General features: G+C 39.9%; 1 protein-coding gene across 1 annotated transcript in view; it reads right to left on the bottom strand.

The window, feature by feature from the left end:
- The window catches only part of ITGA4 (integrin subunit alpha 4), a 188,606-nt gene that overhangs the window by 24,967 nt on the left and 143,315 nt on the right, over positions 1 to 20,324 (bottom strand). The window contains exons 17-20 of the mRNA XM_089680832.1: positions 18,202 to 18,278; positions 6,762 to 6,909; positions 5,892 to 5,990; positions 788 to 867 (exon numbers count right to left, since the gene is read on the bottom strand). Coding sequence (XP_089536958.1) covers positions 788 to 867; positions 5,892 to 5,990; positions 6,762 to 6,909; positions 18,202 to 18,278 — 404 coding nt within the window. The remainder of the gene's footprint in view (positions 1 to 787; positions 868 to 5,891; positions 5,991 to 6,761; positions 6,910 to 18,201; positions 18,279 to 20,324) is intronic.

Genomic DNA, 20,324 nt, shown 5'->3' with positions numbered 1-20,324 from the left:
TGCCCAGTGTCATTAGTACAGTGTCAGTGCTTTTTATTAGCACTGATCACTATTAGTGTTACTAGGGATGTCAGTGGCAGTTAGTTCCCACTAGTGTAAAAATGCCCACCGCAGTCCCATAGTCTCACTACAAGTCACTGATCGCCACCATTACTAGTATAAATAAAAAATAAAGATTCCAGTATATATACCGCCATTTGTAGTCGTTATCACTTTCACATAAACCAATTAATTTACACGTATTGGGATTTTTTTTTAGCAAAGACATGTCGCAGAATACATTTTAATCTAAATTTATAAAGACATTTGATTTTTTAAATTGTTTTACTGGATATGTTTTGTAGCAAAAAGTCAAAACTATATATATATTTTTTTTTTTTTCAAAATTGTTCTTTTTTTGTTTATAGCGCAAAAAATAAAAACTGCAGAGGTGATCAAATACCACAGAGAAAGCTCTATTTGTGGGAAAAAAGGACATAAATGTTATTTATGTACAGCGTTGCATGACTGTGCAATTGTCAGTTAAAATAACGCAGCGCCGTATTACAAAAAATGGCCTGGTCAGGAAGGGGGGTAAATCTTCTGGAGGGCAAGTGGTTAAAGAACAGTGTTATCAAACTGCTATGGGTAAAGTTCTGTTTTATTTTATCCATTAAATATTGTGTTTTCCTTATATATGTTGCTTAGGATGTAAAGAGACATTAGCTATAAAGACATTCTGCATTCTACGTATCTGCCCACACACAGTATATCTAGGCATGTTTTATATTACGCTTCTAAATCTTACCAGTTCACGGTTACATTGATTACAAGATCTTCCTCCGCTTTGCTTAGTGAGCTGGCATCCAAAAGAAAAGAGAATTCTTGCTGCAAAAATAAGAGCAGGGCAGGATTACTACTACATCAAGTTATTTCAAGTCTTCTCTTATACAGATAAAGGGTGTTTTATCTAGAAATCTTCCTGTACCTTCAACTGACCATACACTGGTAGAGGTTTGTTTGAACATTTTTGTAGTTATCGTTCTGGAAAGTCCATTTATTCCAAAATAGAATGTTAAAAACATTTTCACTACTTTTAAACAACATTTGTCTTGCATCGAATGCACTGTGTGAATTTTCATTGAATGTTTGTCTACTAGTGTATGTTTGCTAGTCTGCTAGTGTGTGGTCAGTTTTATTCTCCCTTACGGGGAGCAAAGCAGTGGTCAGAGGATGACTACATACAGATGTAATAAAGTGAAACTAAATCACAGGGGCAGAAAAGAGGCTTTTAGGTCCTGTATATACCTATAAGATAAGCCTGCACCTGTGCCCCATAGGAAACAGCTTGCTATGGGGGCTTACTCTGGAGGGGAGGAGCAGACCACGGGGGACCCCAGAAGAAGAGGTAAGGGGCTGCTCTGTGAAACATCATTGCAAAAACATCTTTTTTTATTCTAGGGAAAAAAACAGCCTTTACAACCACTTTAAGTAGACATCTATATGACTAAAAGCCTATTTTTTATATTACCATATAATTCAAACAGCTGGCTTTTATGGAACCACAGGTCCCAGCATGGAGATAGACATCTACAAGTTGCTGTCTTAGATCTATAGCAATCAGTAGTGCTCAGCAGGAGAGTAAGCCAAGAGATGTGAGATCACAGTTCATGCTCCTGTCTCCCCTGTGCATCGCTCTATATGACACTCATCCTCCTCTGACACTCTTGGGTGTGACATTCCTAAGTGCAAATTGCTCACACATTTTTGTGCTACTCCTAATGCCATTTTGAAGCAATTTGCCACCTTTGATTCTAAAAAAAATGCTGATCAGAGCAAATTGTGAAACCAGAACTATATTTTACGCTACCATAATTATGATACTAATAATATGTCTTCAACAGTGTCAGAAAACCAATAACAAAAATGTACAGTATTTAAAGGTTTTCTGCATATCACACTCAACAAATCAGGATCATAAGATATAGTCATTTGAATGAAAGAGTCAGTATTTTCTGTTACAAATAAGATTGTTTGCTCAAATTCCACCATCTGATTGCTTAAGCTGGCCATACATGGATCGAAATTTGTTCGGTCCCTGCTAAACTGGACAAATTTCAAACCATGTATGGGCACCCTGGTTGTATATAAGTTGATCTATTGATCGACTTGTGTACAACCAGCCTGCCGGTTTTTTCCCATACGATTAGTGCCATTGGCTGTAGCCGGCATCATAAATCATTGTGTTCTGCTGGCAGAGAAGGCCATGCTGTCGACAGAACACAATAGCACTGTGGGAGGGATTCCTTCATCAACACTGACTGTGCTAAAGGAGGAATCCGATCATTTTCTTTCCTTCCACCCATGGTGGAAGGAAAGAAAATTGCATGATCTATGGCCTGCCTTAGACTGTTAGTAAACTTTATAAATTCTACATAAATGCTTATATACTTCCTAAGACAGAAATCCAGATACAATTTCTCTATCCCCACCATACCTATCTAAGCTATTTCGACACTTACATAAACTGGTGACATAGTTACATTCGTGGACTGAAAAAAGACACAATTCCATCTAGTTCAACTAATAAAAAAATAGAAAACCTCCATATCCAGAATTGTATACCCACAGCTGATCCAGAGGAAGGCAAAAAATACTATACTGTCTGTCTATAAAAAATGATAAATGTACAATTTCCATAGAATTTCAACAATATATATTGTTCAGATTCAGTTACGACATTAAACATGTGGACAGTTGGAACTAGAATGGCTTTACATTTGCCATGTCTTTATATGGAATACAATCAACAATCTTTAGCAGAAACAACATGGAAACAAGTAAGTAACTCTTTAATAAAACATAAAAAGCACATCCATATTTCAAGTAAAAGAAAATAGCACCTTCTGACTTAAATAACTGAAGGTGTCAGTCTGAACTTGCACACATTATCTTCTGTTTTCTTTCATTTTTTTCCCTTCCAAAAACCTCTACCTTCCCTGTCTAGTGAGAGAAATGGGCTTTTGATTGAACTACCAGTAGCTTGAATCTTGGCTTAAATGGAGTTTCTTCCATTCTCATGCACATTTGTAGATGCTCATTAGTGAGCCTGGAACGAAACTTAGTTTTAATAATGTTCATAGTGGAGAAAGCCGACTCACAGCTGTACGAAGATCCAAACATGGTCAAGGTATGTAGTGCTACCTTGGTTAGACGAGGGAATTCAGTTTAAGACACAGTCTGTAGCCAGAAGTTAGCAGGATCAGTTCTTCCAAAGTGCTCTCTCAGCGCAACATTTGTTTGCAGATCAATCATTTTGGTCTGTAGAGATCCCTCATGTGCCCATGTGAAGGTCTGCATCACCTCCTTTGAAAACATTCTTATATCTTTAATGAGGAATGGATTGTGGATGAACAGGAGGAGCTGCTTTCCAAGACTGAAGCTGTCAAACCATTTACTGAAGTTTCCAATCAGTTTATTTATGAAGTCAACAAAAGGAAAAAAATATCTCTTTCCTTGAATCTGTTCTTTCTCCTTTGTAAAATGAAAGAACTCTCCTTGAAGATCTTCCTTGAACAAATCCAGCTTTCTCTGGAAGGAGCGGACAGTGGTCATCAAATCACAAACTGAATTGTTCTTGCCCTGCAGCTTTAAATTCAGTTCATTAAGGCATGATGTTATGTCTACTAGGAAAGCAATACTATCCATTGTGCTCTCATCTTGCAAAAACAGTGAAAAATATTTTGTTTTCTGACTTTTGAGTTGTACTAAGAAAGCTGCTACTTCTGTTTGAATGGACCATAAGCGTTCCAATACACTGCCTTTACTCAGCCATCTAACACTGCTGTGCAGTAAAAGGTCATTTGCATTTGCCTCAACTTCTCTATGAAACTCTTAGTAAATGATGTCGATGGGATGAGGATACCCTGAGGAAGTTGATAAGTTTCATCATTGTGTCCATTATTTCTGCAAACTTTTCTGATAGAATGGCACACAGGACAGTCTGGTGAATGATGCAGTGGTATGCAATAAGGTCAGGGTTGTCCTCCTTCAGCCATGCCACAGCTCCTCTCTCGTTTCCTACCATGGCAGGGGCACCATCTTTTGTTTCTTTGTGAAAAAATATTACATACCCCAAAAGCTGGGCATTATCTGTTATATCTGTTGATTTATCGATGGCTAAAGAGACGCATACTGCACTCTGAATAGCTGCATCAAGCTGTGCCAATACATCCTATGTTAATATTTCAGTCTTTTTTGTTGCCGTTGAAGCGGACAGTGGGATTTGGTTGATTTTTTCACACAGCTCATCTTTTTGTTTCCCCCATAAATCAGTTGCCACCGTCAGAGTACCCCCCTATATCAGACGTCCCCATCAGATTGCCCCCTTAAGTAATGTGTTCCCATCAGAGTGCCCCCTTACATCAGGCATTCCCATCAGAGTGCCCCCTTACATCAGGTTTCTGCATCAGAAGGACCCCTTACATTTGGTGTCTCCCATCAGTGTTCCCCCCCTACATCAGTTGTCCCCACTAAAGTGCTCCATTATATAAGGTTCCCTCATCACGGAGACACCTTACATAGGGTGTGCCCCCTTACATTAGGTGTCGCCATCAGAGTGCAACTTTACATCATGTATTCCCATCATATCCGGTGTGCCCATCAGAATGTGCCCATTAGAGTGCTCCTTTACATCAGGTATTCCCATCACAGTGCCACCTTACATCAGGTATTTCAGTCAGAGTGCCCCCTTACACTTAAAGTACCCCTTTCCATCATATTTCCCCATCAGAGTGCCCTTTTACATAATATTGCCCATCAGAGTGCCCATTCCAATCACATGTGCCCATCAGAGTGCCCCTTTCCACAGTATGTGCCCTTTTTTGCCCCCTTAACATAAAATGTACCAATCAGAGTGACCCTTAACATAAAATGTACAAGTCAGAGTGCCCCTTAACATAAAATGGGCCCGTCAGAGTGCCCCTTAACATAAAATGGGCCCGTCAGAGTGCCCCTTAACATAAAATGGGCCCGTCAGAGTGCCCCTTAACATAAAATGGGCTCGTCAGAGTGCCCCTTAACATGAAATGGGCCCGTCAGAGTGCCCCTTAACATAAAATGGGCCCAGCAGAGTGCTCCTTAACAAAAAATGTTCTCATCAGTACATAAAATAAGGGGCATGCTGATGGGCACATTTATATTAAAGGGCACTCTGATGGGTACATTTTATGTTAAGGGACACTCTGATAAGCACATTTTATGCTAAGGTGCACTCTGACGGACACATTCTATATTGTGCCCATCAGAGTGCTCCTTAACATAAATTTTGCCCATCAGAGTGCCCCTTAACATAAAATGGGCCCATCAGAGTGCCCCTAACATAAAATGGGCCCATCAGAGTGCCCCTTAACATAAAATGTGCCCATTAGAGTACCCCTTAACATAAATATGTGCCCATTAGAGTGGGGGAGCCGGAGACACAGTGAGCTGCAAGGGACAGGGCGCACACATGATGTCATGTTGCCAGGACGACCGCCCTGCTCAGCGGCAGATCTGTCATTGAGGGCTGGCGGGCTGGCAGTCCAGAAGGGAGTGCTGCTGGGGCCACTCTCGGACTGCGGTCCACCATTTGGTGACCACTGCTCTAAACCTTGCTGAGAAGCATTAAATATGGAGCTGTTGCTCCTCTGGTTTGCCTAGACTTACAACAAGTTTGTTCTGGTTGTCAAGACATCCTAGTTTTATGCATTTCCATCTATTTCCCATATAAAGACTATATTTAGAGTATCTACCTAGCACATGTTCTGTTTAGTTGTGGGAGGACTTTATGATCATAAAAATTATGGTACATGAGCCAATACACTTGCCTCCTGGTAATAAAGCTTATCTTCCACCCATAATTCTCCACATACCTTTGACAGAGAGTCAACATACAGATGACCAATGGTACAGTCCAATCTTGTCAACTGATTTTCTTCTTCATAAATGGCACAGTTTATCTGTTTCTCCAGCTGGCATTAAAAAAGACACATACAAGTTTTAAAAAGAAGTTATAGAGTGACGTTGTATGTTACTTTCTGCAAAGTTCTTGGTGGCAGGTAAATATTAAAACACTCTGATTTTTATGGAGGCATAAACTGGTTCTGCCTCCAGAGCATCAAAATCATATATAAACCTAAACCCATTAAAGCAATTTCAAAAGTAACTTTCAATTTGTTTTTGAAAGTTGCGGCTTTCATTAAAATGAAGTTCAGTCAAATTCTGTTATAGAGGGACTGCACTCTGTACCTGTCTCCCTGTGTTGTCACCCTGTCACGTGATCTCCCAATGGAGGCTACAAGTGGCCCTGTCAGTGCACATTGCCCAGACTTCTTCATTTGTTGTCACCATTACGATACATTTCACCAGCAAAGGGCTTTATCACTGGTACATGCTTAAGCCCTGTTCAGGTGAAATGCGATGGAGTATGTGGATGACAGGTAGAAAGACATGCCATAAATTTGTGTTATTGAAATAAAATGTTTCTAAACATTGTGACGTTCCTTAGAGTGTGGTCTTTTCATTCCTCGTACATGGTTGCCAAAGGAGGGACACCCTCTTGAGTGGCACCAAATACATACTGAAGGATCAAGAAGGAGTGAGTGTATGGAGCGATGGTATCTGCTGCTGGTTCCACTACTCTTGTCCTATATCACATTCCAAAACTACATCCCACCTATATATTTATTCCAAAGACTAAATGAGCATTCAAACCATATCGCAGAGTTGTAGAAGTGTATTACCAGGTCCAAAACTTTGGTGAAGAAAAGTCCTCGGGGTAGTCTCATTTGTAGATTGGATTGATAGGCATCGTCACCAGCATTGAACAATGAGATATTAACCATGATGGTCTTCATGCCTCCAACCACAACGTATGTTTTGTTTTGAAATCTGCAGAGAGAGCACATATTCATGTAAGATAGAGTGGCTTTCTGATGGATGCAAATGACAAAGAGGCTTCCGTATGTATCATAAGGGAGGTGTCCACTTATATCTGAAATAGAAGTTAAAAGCAAATGTGCGAAATACTGATCCTGTGGTTTTAATACTTTGAGTCATTGACCTCAGGAAGTTCTACTCTTTGGCTTTACATGCTGCACACTTCTCTTAAGTCAGTGATTTAGGAAGCATTAAAACAGGGAAAGCCAGGCAGCTTAAATCTTCTGAATCCTAGGTTTCTTTTATGATAGGTTATTTTTATTACAGTGACAATAGTAATATGCAGAGCAAAGTAACACAGACTCAACTAGATTTCACCTTTCATCAGTTTGGAGTTAAACCAGGGAAAAAATAATTGTGCTCCTTTAAATAAGGCTTTATAGAGGTATCTTTTACTGTGCTCTAGAGGAAACAATTGTCTTAAATTTTATCAAAAGGGCAACTCTGGATATATTTGGTTATGGTTGTCCCCATACTTCTTACAGTTTCTTTAAAGTTTAACTTGCAAGTTCAGGCTACATTCAGATGGTCACATAGCAATAGCAAGGGGCAGCCGCCAGCGAGGAGCAGTAGATACAGCCACTTACAGGCCCTTTCCACTGGCCATGATCCTCCTGCATTGAACTGAAAAGGAGAGAGGCCCAGTGATTACATCATTGGGTCTATAAACGGGAGAAGAGATTCATAACCTACAGGACTCTCTCAAAATCTGAAGACCCACAGAGTGATAGGGTTATAGGGGTACACCCACGGGGGAAGGGGGGAAGTTAGAGTCCAAAAGCTTTTCCAGTGTCAAATCACTGAAGATAGCAGCCTATAACCCAGGATCTATGAATACAGTATCCAGCCTGCATCCTGTACTGTGCGATTAGGATACTGGATTAGCATGTTGATGGGCAAAAATGATGGGAGGAACGGCAAAACGGCAATAAAATTCACCTTAACATTTTGATGGGATATGCATAGTAAGTCATACTATGTGGCTAGGGGCGGACTGACAACTCATGGGTCCCCTGGGCAATAGGAAATCATGGGGCCCCTGTGTCCTCACCCACACTCAAACTACACCCAAAAAAGCCTATGAAAGGTACCAGGGGCATCTCATGGGGCCCCCTACTGACCCCGGGCCCTCGGGCAGTGCCTGAGTGGCTAAATGGTCAGTCCACCCCTGGGCTAAACTCACATGGATGTAATGATGGCACTTTGTGATGAATGGATTACTGTAGCTCAAAAACACCAGCCAAGATTTCCCAGCCCTTTTTGCTAGAAGATTGAGATCAGCACAGGCCAGTTGGTGTAGCCAAAAACAACATGGACACTTAATGATTTCCTACATAAACCAAAATAAGCCTCAATAAAAATATTCACCACAAATTTGTTGTTTTCATTTATTTTCATATCAAAGAGCTCTGTATGCAATTAAATGTTGATTTAAATGAAAATTATAATGCATTCAGATATTTTATTTATAAAACAAAAAAAAAGAGAAAATGTGTGGGGGGTGGGGGGTAGAAGGGGAAATGCAGATGTGCTTATTTCATTTAAATACTGTAAGAATTCTTGAAAAGATGCAAATAAAGTGACATTTATAGAATGATCTGGCAGGAGACCAAAGCATTACTCATTGTACACCTTAGGGAGAGAAGCTGGCACAGACACAAGCAGCAGAAGGTGAAAGTACTGCATAAACAGCTAGGTTCCAAGACAACAGCAAATTAGAGAGAAACATATTGCTAACGGTGTAGCAATTACATTTCACATTTTTTATATTTTCAGCTAAGATTTGGGGAAAAAAAGGATTGATTTAGACCTTTATTTAAAGTGAGACTCTAAATGATCTCACAACGCACAAGTTTAAGTCCTATTTTGCCATTCCAAGAGATGCATCGTTATCTCGAGAATAACAACTCGGTCGCTGTGCACAAATATATTACAAGGCTAGAACTACACTGACAATGAAATCAAGTTGTTTCTGAGAGATTTAAAGTGTATGTAATCCCCAAAAACAAACACTTGTTTTTCCCTTTTAAATTTAGCATTGAAAATGTTTCATTATATCTGTTCAATATGTGCACAAATATGTTGATCCTGTCAGAAATCCAGTGAACTCACAAGCAGGGATGAGATCAGGCATGTTCAGACACAAATCAGCACTCAGCTGAGCTATATCGCCAGGAAGCTGTCAAAGCAGACAGTCAATCATAGGTGGCAGAGGCATGTCAGTCCCCGCAGTCTCTCATATACAAGGGGCATGCATACGTGCAGCTGTGGGATGGCGAACACCTCTGCTGCCTATGATTGGCTGTCTGCTTTGACAGCTTCCTGGCGGGATAGCTCAGCCCGGTGCAGACTCGTGTATGAACATGTGTGAGCTCATCCCTGCTCAAGTTTCTGTCTCCTCTGCAGTGTAATTTCGAGTAAAATTACTGGCTCTGCCCAGTTTAGCTCTATGAACTACAGAATGCTCTATGTTATAGAGATGAGGCAAGGGAGGAAAGGGGAGTGTTCGGTAGTCCTAACACACTTCCTGTCCTAGAGTGATAACACTGTTCTTTCAGAGATTCAATATATGTGCATACAGATATCACCCTTGCATGAACAGTAAAAAAAAGGACTGCCTAGAAGGATGATGGGGGAAATCGTGAATATTTGTACTAGTAATTACATAATCATGAAATATTAATTAAGCAATCTTAGGGATATGGAGATGTGAAATTTTTGTAGGACTGTACTTGTGGTATGAAAGGTTGTAGGACTGTACTGTAATTCAGGAGTTCAGTTACACATGAAAAAAAGATTTTTCCATCAGTTGACATGTTTTTTTTTAAAAAATCTAAAACAATTTTCAGGGTTAAATTACGAACGGCTGAGATCTTACTGCTTTTAAAGTACAACTAAAGGCAAAACTTTTTTTTTTCATTTTGGATAGAGTGGAGATGGTTTAGAACACCTGTCAGTGCTTATTGCTTTCTGTACGCTGGTTAGGGAGATTCATCACCTCGATTTGTCCTGTTTACCATTATCACTGAAAGTGAAAGTAAAAGAAATCCCACATTTTGGGTTGTCCCTAGAAAAGTAATAGAGGAGAAATCTTCCAATGGGGACACTAGTTCTGGTGACTTAGATGGGATCCCCTTAATTTGCAGGGATTTCCTCTCACTTCTTGTTTTTGCTATGGGGATTTTAACGGAACACAGAAAATGAACTGACTATATCCTTACTCTATCCAAAGTGAAAAAAAAAGTTTTGCCTCTAGTTCTACTTTAAGGGGTTAAATAGTTGGCCAAAATGTGTGCCAATATTTGTCACAATTGCCCAGTTTGTTTTGCCTTCCTCTGCACCTAGGCTGCAGGATTTGGAAAAGGATGGACTTGATATCAGTTTTTTCAACCTTGTCACCTTAAAGTTGTTATAAAGCTTATTTTTTTCTGAAAAAAACAAATGTGTTATACTTACCTGCTCTGTGCAATGGTTTTGCACAGAGCAGCCCCGATTCTTCTCTTCTGGGGTCCTCTGCTGGCAATCTTGGCTTCTTCTCTTCTCCGACTGCTCCCATAGTTTGCCATGGGGACAATCGTGCGGGATCAGTCCCAAGTTGGGTTGTGTGCATCCATAAACACACATAGTGCAGATCAACCCTGACTTCCCCCCTGGTCTAACTGACAGCAGCAGGAACCAATGGCTTCCGCTGCTGCCGAGTCTCCTGTGAGAAAGGATTGAGAAGAGCAGCTGCAGATGGGCACAGCGCTGTATCAAGATCAGGCTCAAGTAATTGTTTTAGGGGGGCTGAGGGTGCAGCTTTGGAAAGGACCTTAACACAGAGATAAAGAAATAAAGAGTTAAAAAACCTTTTGCATTTATAACCACTTTAAGTAAAAATCATATATAAACCTATACATATCAATGTTGATAACAACGCTGAAGTTTAATCTGCTTATATTTTGCCTTCCCTGGTTCCTCCCTTTTCTCTTCATCAATATGCTGATGAAATATGTAAATAAAACCTATCTTCATTACATACCTTATTTTAGACCCAGTGATCTCATCACTAGGTTTGTATACCTTTCTATGTAATGCAAGCAGATCATGGCTAAAGGGAGGGGCCAGCAGGGTGCTATACATAGCTTCCTAAAAACATTCCTAGGCAGGCTTCCATGCAGTTCACCCTAGGTAATGCCCACATGATACTGATCCTCCAAAACTGAAATAGCTAAAATCCAAAAAATAAAAGGGAGGGGCCAGGGACAGTCAGGTTTGGGAGGCAAGTGCTAGATGATCTGGATGTCCTGGAAATGAAATGGGCTCTATCTCACTTGCTACAGTGTTAATGCACACTATGAGATGCTCAAAAGTGTGCAATAAAATCAGAGTAAGCAATTTCAGTATAGGAGAGTAGCCTGTACAATTGTGTAAACTGAAGAGAAGGCTGGAGTTCATCGTCAACCCATTTTAGGAACAACTAGCTTTAAGTCTTAACATGTGCCTACTGCAGAACCAGATAATCCACAAAATAACCTAGACAAGAGCCTATGACACAGTGGATATCCAGAAGGCCCATTTGTAACCTACATGCCCCAGTAGCAAACAAGGCTATAGCTTAATGTGTGCGCCTGCATGCAAGTAAAGATGTATCTTTAGTCAACTGTAGTCTAATGGGGCAAGCCATGTCAGAACAGACAATGCAAATACCGTGCCTATTGCAATCAATAAATGTACAGGCTGCCAAGGTTGGGTCCTGGAAGGCAGGTATGTTTCCCTGTTATTTGGGTTGTGGTCTCATTAAAGGGGACAATTTACATGCAGTTTAGAAGTACTAAGGGGTTATCATCCATGTGGGGTGAGGGGTTCCAGTTTGCACAAGATCAGTAATTTGTTATATAGGATCTATAATTCAGAGGCTCAGAGAGACCATGGGTGGGAAAGAGCCTCCAACTCTGACTACAGGAAATGTGGTCCTAAAAGGGTTAACCCACCTGCAAGAGAGGTTTAAAAAAGAAGAGAAAAAAAGGAAGAGACAGAGTGTTGGACTGTTGTGACTGAGATAGTGCTAAGCGGTTGGTAACCCAGCTTCCCTGAGGAAGGCAAGGTCGTCACCCTGTTAAAGGACAAGTTTTGCAGGCGGTGAACCAAAAGTTTGATCTTTGTACCATGAGTTTGTACTGTTTTGTTTTCTGCCTGGCTGAAGAAAGCTGTTTTGTTCTTTTGATAGGAAAACGGTTAAAACTGTTTCACTTTTTACAAACAGCTGGCTGGTGATCCTGGGCTCTCCATATTACACAATATAACAATCAATGGAGTGACACAGCCTCCACCTTCCCTTGGACCCCAATTTTCCTACAACAATCTCAGATATACCGCCTAATATTAATATGGCAATCATACGGTTTAAAATGATGAGCAGCACTGCTGGTAGACCTGGACACATAACAGAGCCCAATCATTTCTACACCCCCTCCTGAGGTTTCAGATTGGCAGGATGGTATTTGTAATGGTATGAAGACGATATCTGTCTGCTTGCCTTGAAATTAACATACTGCAAATAAGAAAAAGGCCCAAAAGACAAAACTTTCATTTTCCAATATGGCTGTGTCTGTGAACAACAGATGTATTCATTGTCCTCTTAAAAGTTCATATCTGCTGCAAAATGTTATATCCTTGGCTTAAGCATCAGTAAAGAAAACAAACAGATTTTCTTTTTACAAATGTATCCAAGTGACAAACCTCCAGAGGACAGGCATTCTCAGACAGCCAAGCTTAGCACTTTGGGAGGTCAGGATTTGGACTTAGCAGGGCCCCAAAACAGCAACTGTGAGTGACAGCTCCCTGCTGCTTCACATTTCAATGGCTCTGCCTACATCTGTGCATCAAATAATTACAAGGTGATATTCTGCCTTCCATGATCTACGCACATTATCCTAGAATAAGAACAAAGGATGCCACCAATATTTCTGATGAGTGTGGGATAACATTCCTTTTTCAATTAAGTCTAATCCTCTTCTGACCGGACACCATTATTCTTGCAATATTCAGCTGATAACAGTGATACTGTGCAAGTGTGAATGTGTTATCTCAAAAGTAACATATCACTAGTCTGCACTGACTGCAAATGTCAGGGATGTTAGCACTTTCTAATTGACTGATAACCACTAGTGACACAAACTACCTCCCACTCAATCACTCATCAAAATCATTTTAAGGGGATGCTACAATAAAATACACTTTTTGTTAAAAAATTGTTGTAAAATCATTAGCAGAGTAGAACTTTTTATGACTTGCACACCCTTATATAAAAAACCTCCTACTATGCTTTCATGCAGATGAAGTGGAGAAAGTGAACCTCTTTTCACCACATTACTTACAGTATAAATTATTTCTTCTATTCTACTAATGACTACTGGAGAAAGTTTGATAACTTTTCTCAGCAGGGACCCTAAACTTGATGTAAGAGAAGTTAAATAGTAGCTCCATTTTTGTTGTGAAAAAAAAAAGGATTTTAACAAACTTTGTTGCAGAGTCCTACATGTTTCTGTTCTAAAGAAATAGCTTTGTTTGACTCAAGAGTGTCAAGAGTGAATCTGAATGGGAGTGACTTTTTCATTATTATTCAGCTAATGCACTTGCAGTGTTCTAATGAGGACAGTTACAATGTCAGCATCGCTTTAGCAGTGATTGTCCCTTTGGGAGTATCTCACCAAAAATGAAAATGTTATCGCCTAAAATGTGACTTTGAAAATCAGCGAGCCAATCACAAAGCAAGAAATTACATCTCAGGGGCATTCCATACACCAACTGTATAGAAAGTGCCTCCATGTTGCCATATTGCATTGAATTTTACAGAAAATTACAGCAATTCAGATTAAAAGGAAAGGTCATTTTTACTACCATTCAATTACAATATGGTTTGTGTAGAAATTGTATATAATTTTTCATTATTTGCTGTTTTTTTCCCAACGAAGCTTGAGTCACCCTTTAACCACTTGATAACCGAGCTATAGCTGAATGACGGCTACAGCGCGGTTGTCCAGTTCTGGGAAGGCGTCATATGACAACCTGCCAGAACACACCCCCTGCATGCCCCCAGAGCTGTCTGTAATCGCTGTGTCCTAAGGACACAGCTGATCACATGACAAGGTAAAAGGCCAATCACAGCAGCCCTTTACCACGTGATCAGCTGTGTCCAATGACACAGCTGATCACAAAGTAAATACAGTTGCAGGTTATTGGCAGCACTTTCCTCATGCTGTCACAACATGAGGAAAGTACTGCCGATAACCGGCAAGTGTCACAGAGGACATCTGCACTGATAATCAGGGCACTGATTATCAGTGCAGCCCCAAAAGTGCCCAGCAGTGGCACCCATCAGTGGCACCCATCAGTGGCACCCATCAGTGCCACCAGTCAGTGTCATCAGTCAGTGCCGCCTATCAGTGCCCATCAGTGTTGCCTATCAGTGCAGCCTCATCAGTGCACATCAGTGAAGGAGAAAATTTTGTAATAGAAACAAAGAAAAACATTTTTTAAAAAATGTTTTGCTCTTTTTTTTTCATTTATAGCGCAAAAAATAAAAACCCCAGTGGCAATTAAATACCACCAAAAGAAAGCTCTATTTGTGTGAAAAAAATATAAAAAATTTTTTATGGGTACAGTGTCGCATGACATTGTCATTCAAATTGCAACAGTGCTAAAAGCTGAAAATTGGCCTGTGCAGGAAGGGGGTAAGAGTGCCCTGTAGGCAAGTGGTTAAAACTGAATTCTGGTCACAAAAGTTCATTGAAATATATCCCTTAAAAGCTGCAAAAGATATAAATTCACTTTGTGTGCACCAAATGTCATTTCATATCTATTATCTTGTAAAAGTAGAGGTGACATCATCACTGGGCTGCAAATAGCCTGTGCAAAAAGCAGAGCTATCGGAGGAACCCAGCAGGCCCACCCACTAAAGGCTACCTGCAGAGAACTACAGGAGGGGGTGGATACAAGACCAGTCACTCTGCAAAAGGAGAGAAAGCAGCAGTGACTGGTCTGTATCACAGGAAGTTGCTGCAAAAATCAAAGTACAGTGGTTGTCTCATGTTGGATTACTGCACAGATACTGAAGAATCACTCACAGCACACCAAGATTTAAAAGAGAAGTGCAGAAATTGAAAAAGAAAACCGCACACTCACCTAGGTGAATGCAGCATTGGTCCGATGCTGCATCTGTTCCCCGCCGCCTCTACACCGGGAACTGAGTGATCTAAGACTGCTGATCGCTCAGTTCTCCTTCTTCAGTGAGAGCTGTAAATACAGCAGCTGGCTCTAGCCCCTAACAGATCTTCTAATCAGTGTTTGTAAACACTGTTCAGCAGAGTGATTCAGAAATACACAGTAACATTGTTGTTACTTTGTACCTGTTTTATTCAACTGCAGATCAAAGGGATTAGCTTTGATCTGCATATGATGTCAGGTAAAGCAAACTTGCAAAAAAAAAAAAATGTATTCTCGTTTCACCCCTTATTAACCCATAGTCCATCCTAATCAGCCATAATTAACTCCTTCCCCTTCCTTCTCCCATTAGCTATTACTTTTCTGCTATTTTTTATTGTCTATTTTTTTTAAAGCCATTAAGATTTTTTCATCTTGTTTGTTTATTTTAGTGCAGCATTAAAAATTGTCTTTACTTCATTTGTGAATATGTTTGCAGTGCATTGTAGAAACATAATGTTATGCATAATGTTAAATGAAATGATAAACTGGACAAATTATATAATAAAATGTATGCTTTTTATCTACAGCAACGTAATATTTTTTTAAACAGAGGTACTTTCTTAATAAAGATGAGCTGAACTGCCCTGGGATCAGTTGGAGCAGGGTTTGGCGAACTTTGGATGCTAAACCTGAACCAGACTGAAATCAATGGGAGCCGAATTTGTAAAATTAAAAATTCCCATTTACTGGGCTAATAGGCAAAGGGGTGTCAAAAATAGCATGGGTGGGGGAAGGTGGGCACAGTCCTGGGGAACATGTAACAATGCAAAAAAAAAAACACACACAGACCCCTTTAAGGGTCTGCTATATATATATATATATATATATATATATATTGGGGGACCTTTAGTGAGGTCTGTGTGCTTTTTTTTTTCTTTTTTTTAACATTTTGTAAATGTCACTTTTGCTGTAGCACATCCTACAGCAATAATGAAGAAAACAATTCTCCACAAAATGAGTTTTAAGGAGGACTTCACAAAAAAAAAAAAAAAAAGCCTGAGCTTTCCTAAAAATGCATACCAGACCCTTAATCTGACCATGCAGCATGGCTGGCCAGGAAAGGGGGGGTGGGGAACCTCCCCCTTTCCTGAACTATAACTGGCCACATGGTCTCAACATGAAGGGGGTAACCCCCTGGCAAAGCCCCTTGTCCCCATGTTGATGAGAACGAGAGCCTCATCTTTTTGTGTGCGCTTCCTGCACCACAGCTGGCCACATTGTTCTTGCGATCTGCATGCGGATACCAATGTATTGTTAATGGTACTTCAAATGCAGATTAATGCAGTGTGTTTGCGGGCACCAAATCACATGGTATCGCATGACTGTGCTGTTTGGAGCGGTACGTTTTTAAAAATAATGCATGCACTAGTTTTTCCACATTCTGGTGAGATTTGCAGCTCATTCCAATGAACGACCTGTGAAACCGCACCGCACAGAAACTTGCAGGAATTGCAGGAGAAGATTGAGGGTATGTGAACCAACCCTCAATCTTCTCCTCTAAAGCAGGCACACCAGCTTTGCTCTGTATCCCATTTCAATTGCACAGCTATATCTCCTTACTCAGAAAACTACCCACAAAGAGGAAGAGGTGGTGCCTGGGTTATAACCACCTCCCCAAGAGTGGGGAATTAAAAAAAAACATCTGAAAACGCTGACACCCCAAAACGCAGCTAAAATCATTTACAAACCGCAAATATTTGCAGGAAATCTTTTTCAAGTGCAAATTAATTGTGTTTAGCTGCTGTCAGATACAAACATTGATTTGAATGTAGTCTTACTCAAACCAAAACATTTTCTTTTGTCTTTGATAGAGTATGGAAAGATTTGGTTAGATCCAGTGGCAGCTTTTAATTACCATCTGTAATTTCCCCTCATTTCCTGTCCTTGTGACAGTAGAACAAGAAACAAGGGGAAATGGTTATTGGGGAAGAAAACACCAACAGCAAAAAATCATCCAACAGGGATTGTAATTTTTCCCCACTTTACCATAAGGCCTCATGCACACTGGGCATTTTAAAAACGCCAGTAGCGTTAGTTGTATAAAGTCATGTTAAACACCTGAGTTTTTCTGCATTTTTTAGAGTTTTTGAATTGCGAGTTTTGTGTGTTTAGTTGCATTTTTGCTAGCGTCTTTTAGTGTTTTTTTTTTTTGCACCAAAAAAAAAAATTGGCTAAAAAAATACTCAAAAACACCGGTTTGCCACATTTTACTGCGTTTACCAGCATTTTGCTTTTTTTTCTCCAGCCAGAAGATGCCCCTGCCAAAAAATGCTGATTAAAGAATATGTGTGCATTGAGATATAGAATGACATGCTGGGGAGTTTACTGGCTGTAGAAAAAAAACAGAAGCCAAAAACAGCAGCTGTTAAAATTCCCAATGTGCATGAGGCCTTAGTGGTGATTTTAGTGCTTCTATCTCATTGGAGAAGTGACAATGGTTACAGGATATCAGGGTAAATATCACCGGGGAGACAGAGAGCAATAAAAGCCTGACAGAGCATAATGCTTTCCCCCTCTATCCGGATTAAAATATTAAAAAATTTGTGACTAAAACCAAGCTTTCCTGTGCCCATCAAACATTCCCCTTCTCTGCTGTCACAGGTTGTTTCCCTAAGGATTGCTTCTTATCTAAAAAGTAGAGAATGGCCAACAGCCAGACAGGCTGCATTCAAAGAACTTCCCTGCATGGGCTGATAGATATGGGCCAAAGCTGTCAATGCAGCCCTACTGTCTGTCATCTGTGGCATTTCCCATATGGACAGTGTTTACCAACTCAAGGTTTCAAAGGAAAAGCCAGGAAATCCTGAAAATATGACTTGAGGACAGGAGTAGAGCAACGTTGTATTTGAAGAGGGAAGTTTCGTGAAATCCTGCTTATAGCAAAGGCAGAATAAAATGTAATGAAGAGCTTTTTAGTACAGCTGAAAGGAAATATCAGGTTAATCTGACATGAAAATAATTTATTTTTGAAATCGGATCCCCTGTATTGAAACTCACCCTGGGAAGGAAACCTTTCCTGAGATCTGTAAATCTGCAGAGCAGTTTGTCAAGGCACAGTATCTTGCAAAGGAAACCTGAAAATATCATTCAAAAGCACTGCATGAGATACACATACAATAAAACATCTAATCATGTTTTTCCAAGACAAATCTAAAAGGAATATACTGGATATAAAAAGTCTACACACCCCTCTTAAATGTCAGGTTTCTGTGATGTAAAAAAAATTAGACAACATAAGATAAATCATTACATAACTTTTTCCACCTTTAATGTGACCTATAAACTGTGCAACTCAATTGAAAAACAACCTGAAATCTTTTAGGGGGGAGTTAACATAAAAAACTAAAATAATGTGGTTGCATAAGTGTGCATACCCTCTTAAAACTGGGGATGTAGCTGTCTTCATAATGAAACAATCACATTCAAAATCATGTTAAAAAGGAGTCAGTACACACCTGCCATCATTTAAAGTGCCTCTGATTAACCCCAAATAAAGTTCAGCTGTTCTAGTCGGTCTTTCCTGGCATTTTCTTAGTCGGATTCTACAGCAAAAGCCATGGTCCACAGAGAGCTTCCAAAGCATCAGAGGGATCTCATTGTTAAAAGGTATCAGTCAGGAGAAGAGTACAAAATAATTTCCAAGACATTAGATATACCATGGAACACAGTGAAGACAGTCATCATCAAGTGGAGAAAATATCGCGCAACAATGACATTACCAAGAACTGGACGTCCCTCCAAAATTGATGAAAAGACGAGAAGAAAAGTGGTCTGGGAGGCTGCCAAGAGGCCTACAGAAACATTAAAGGAGCTGCAGGAATATCTGGCAAGTACTGGCTGTGTGGTACATGTGACAACAATCTCCCGTTTTCTTCAGATGTCTGGGCTATGGGGTAGAGTGGCAAGCCGGAAGCCTTTTCTTATGAAGAAAATCATGCAAGCCCGGCTAAATTTCGTAAAAACACATCTGAAGCATGTGGGAAAATGTGTTATGGTCTGATGAAACCAAGGTTGAACTTTTTGGCCATAATTCCAAAAGATCTTTGGCGCAAAAAACAACACTGCACATCACCAAAAGAACACCATTCCCACAGTGAAACATGGTGGTGGCAGCATCATGCTTTGGGGCTGTTTTTCTTCAGCTGGAACTGAGGCCTTTGTCCAGGTAGAGATAATTATGAACAGTTCCAAATACCAGTCAATATTGGCACAAAACCTTCAGGCTTCTGCTAGAAAGCTAAACATGAAGAGGAACTTCATCTTTCAACATGACAGCGACCCAAAGCATACATCCAAATCAACAAAGGAATGGCTTCACCAGAAGAAGATTAAAGTTCTGGAATGGCCCAGCCAGAGCCCAGACCTGAATCTGATCGAAAATCTCCAAATTTGACAGATTTGGAGTGTTTTTTTCAAGGAAAAGTGGGCAAATATTGCCAAGTCAAGATGTGCCATGCTGATAGACTCATACCCAAAAAGACTGAGTGCTGTAATAAAATCAAAAGATGCTTCAGCAAAGTATTAGTTTAAGGGTGTGCACACTTATGCAACCATATTATTTTATTTTTTTTATTTTTACTTCTCTCCACTAAAAGAGTTGTACAGTTTATAGGTTAAATTAAAGGTGGAAAAAGTTCTGAAATTATGTATCTTTGTCTCATTTTTTTACATCACAGAAACCTGACATTTTAACAGGGGTGTGTAGACTTTTTATATCCACTGTATATATACTTAATTCCATTGCAAAAACATTTACATGTTTATTATATCATAGACTTTGTTTGTATCACACTCTTTTTGAATAACTGACCACTACTTGATCTAACCCATTGGTGTCAGTGTATTCATGCTTCAGTTTTTTGGTGGGTGCTGCAAGCTAGTCCATGTATGGATTTCAGATTTCTGTTTGCTTTTTCAAGTAGTCATTCAAGTGGATTTCAGATTTCTCTTTGTTTTTCCAAGTAGTCATTCAAGTGTATGATACTACTGTCAGTCGGATTAAATATCTCTTACTGGTGCGCACTGGAAGAGATTAGTACTTCACAAACAGGAAGAAACAATATCTAACTAGCAACAGAACCGGTTATTAATGGAAGATTGCATCTTTATTTCATACACAC

This window comes from Staurois parvus, unplaced genomic scaffold (assembly GCF_062004578.1).
Source record: "Staurois parvus isolate SC_StPar_1 unplaced genomic scaffold, SC_StPar_1.0 ptg000251l, whole genome shotgun sequence".
In the NCBI taxonomy this organism is placed as follows: domain Eukaryota; kingdom Metazoa; phylum Chordata; class Amphibia; order Anura; family Ranidae; genus Staurois; species Staurois parvus.
The sequence above is the reverse complement of the archived record's forward strand: the minus strand, read 5'-3'. Positions and strand labels throughout refer to the sequence as shown.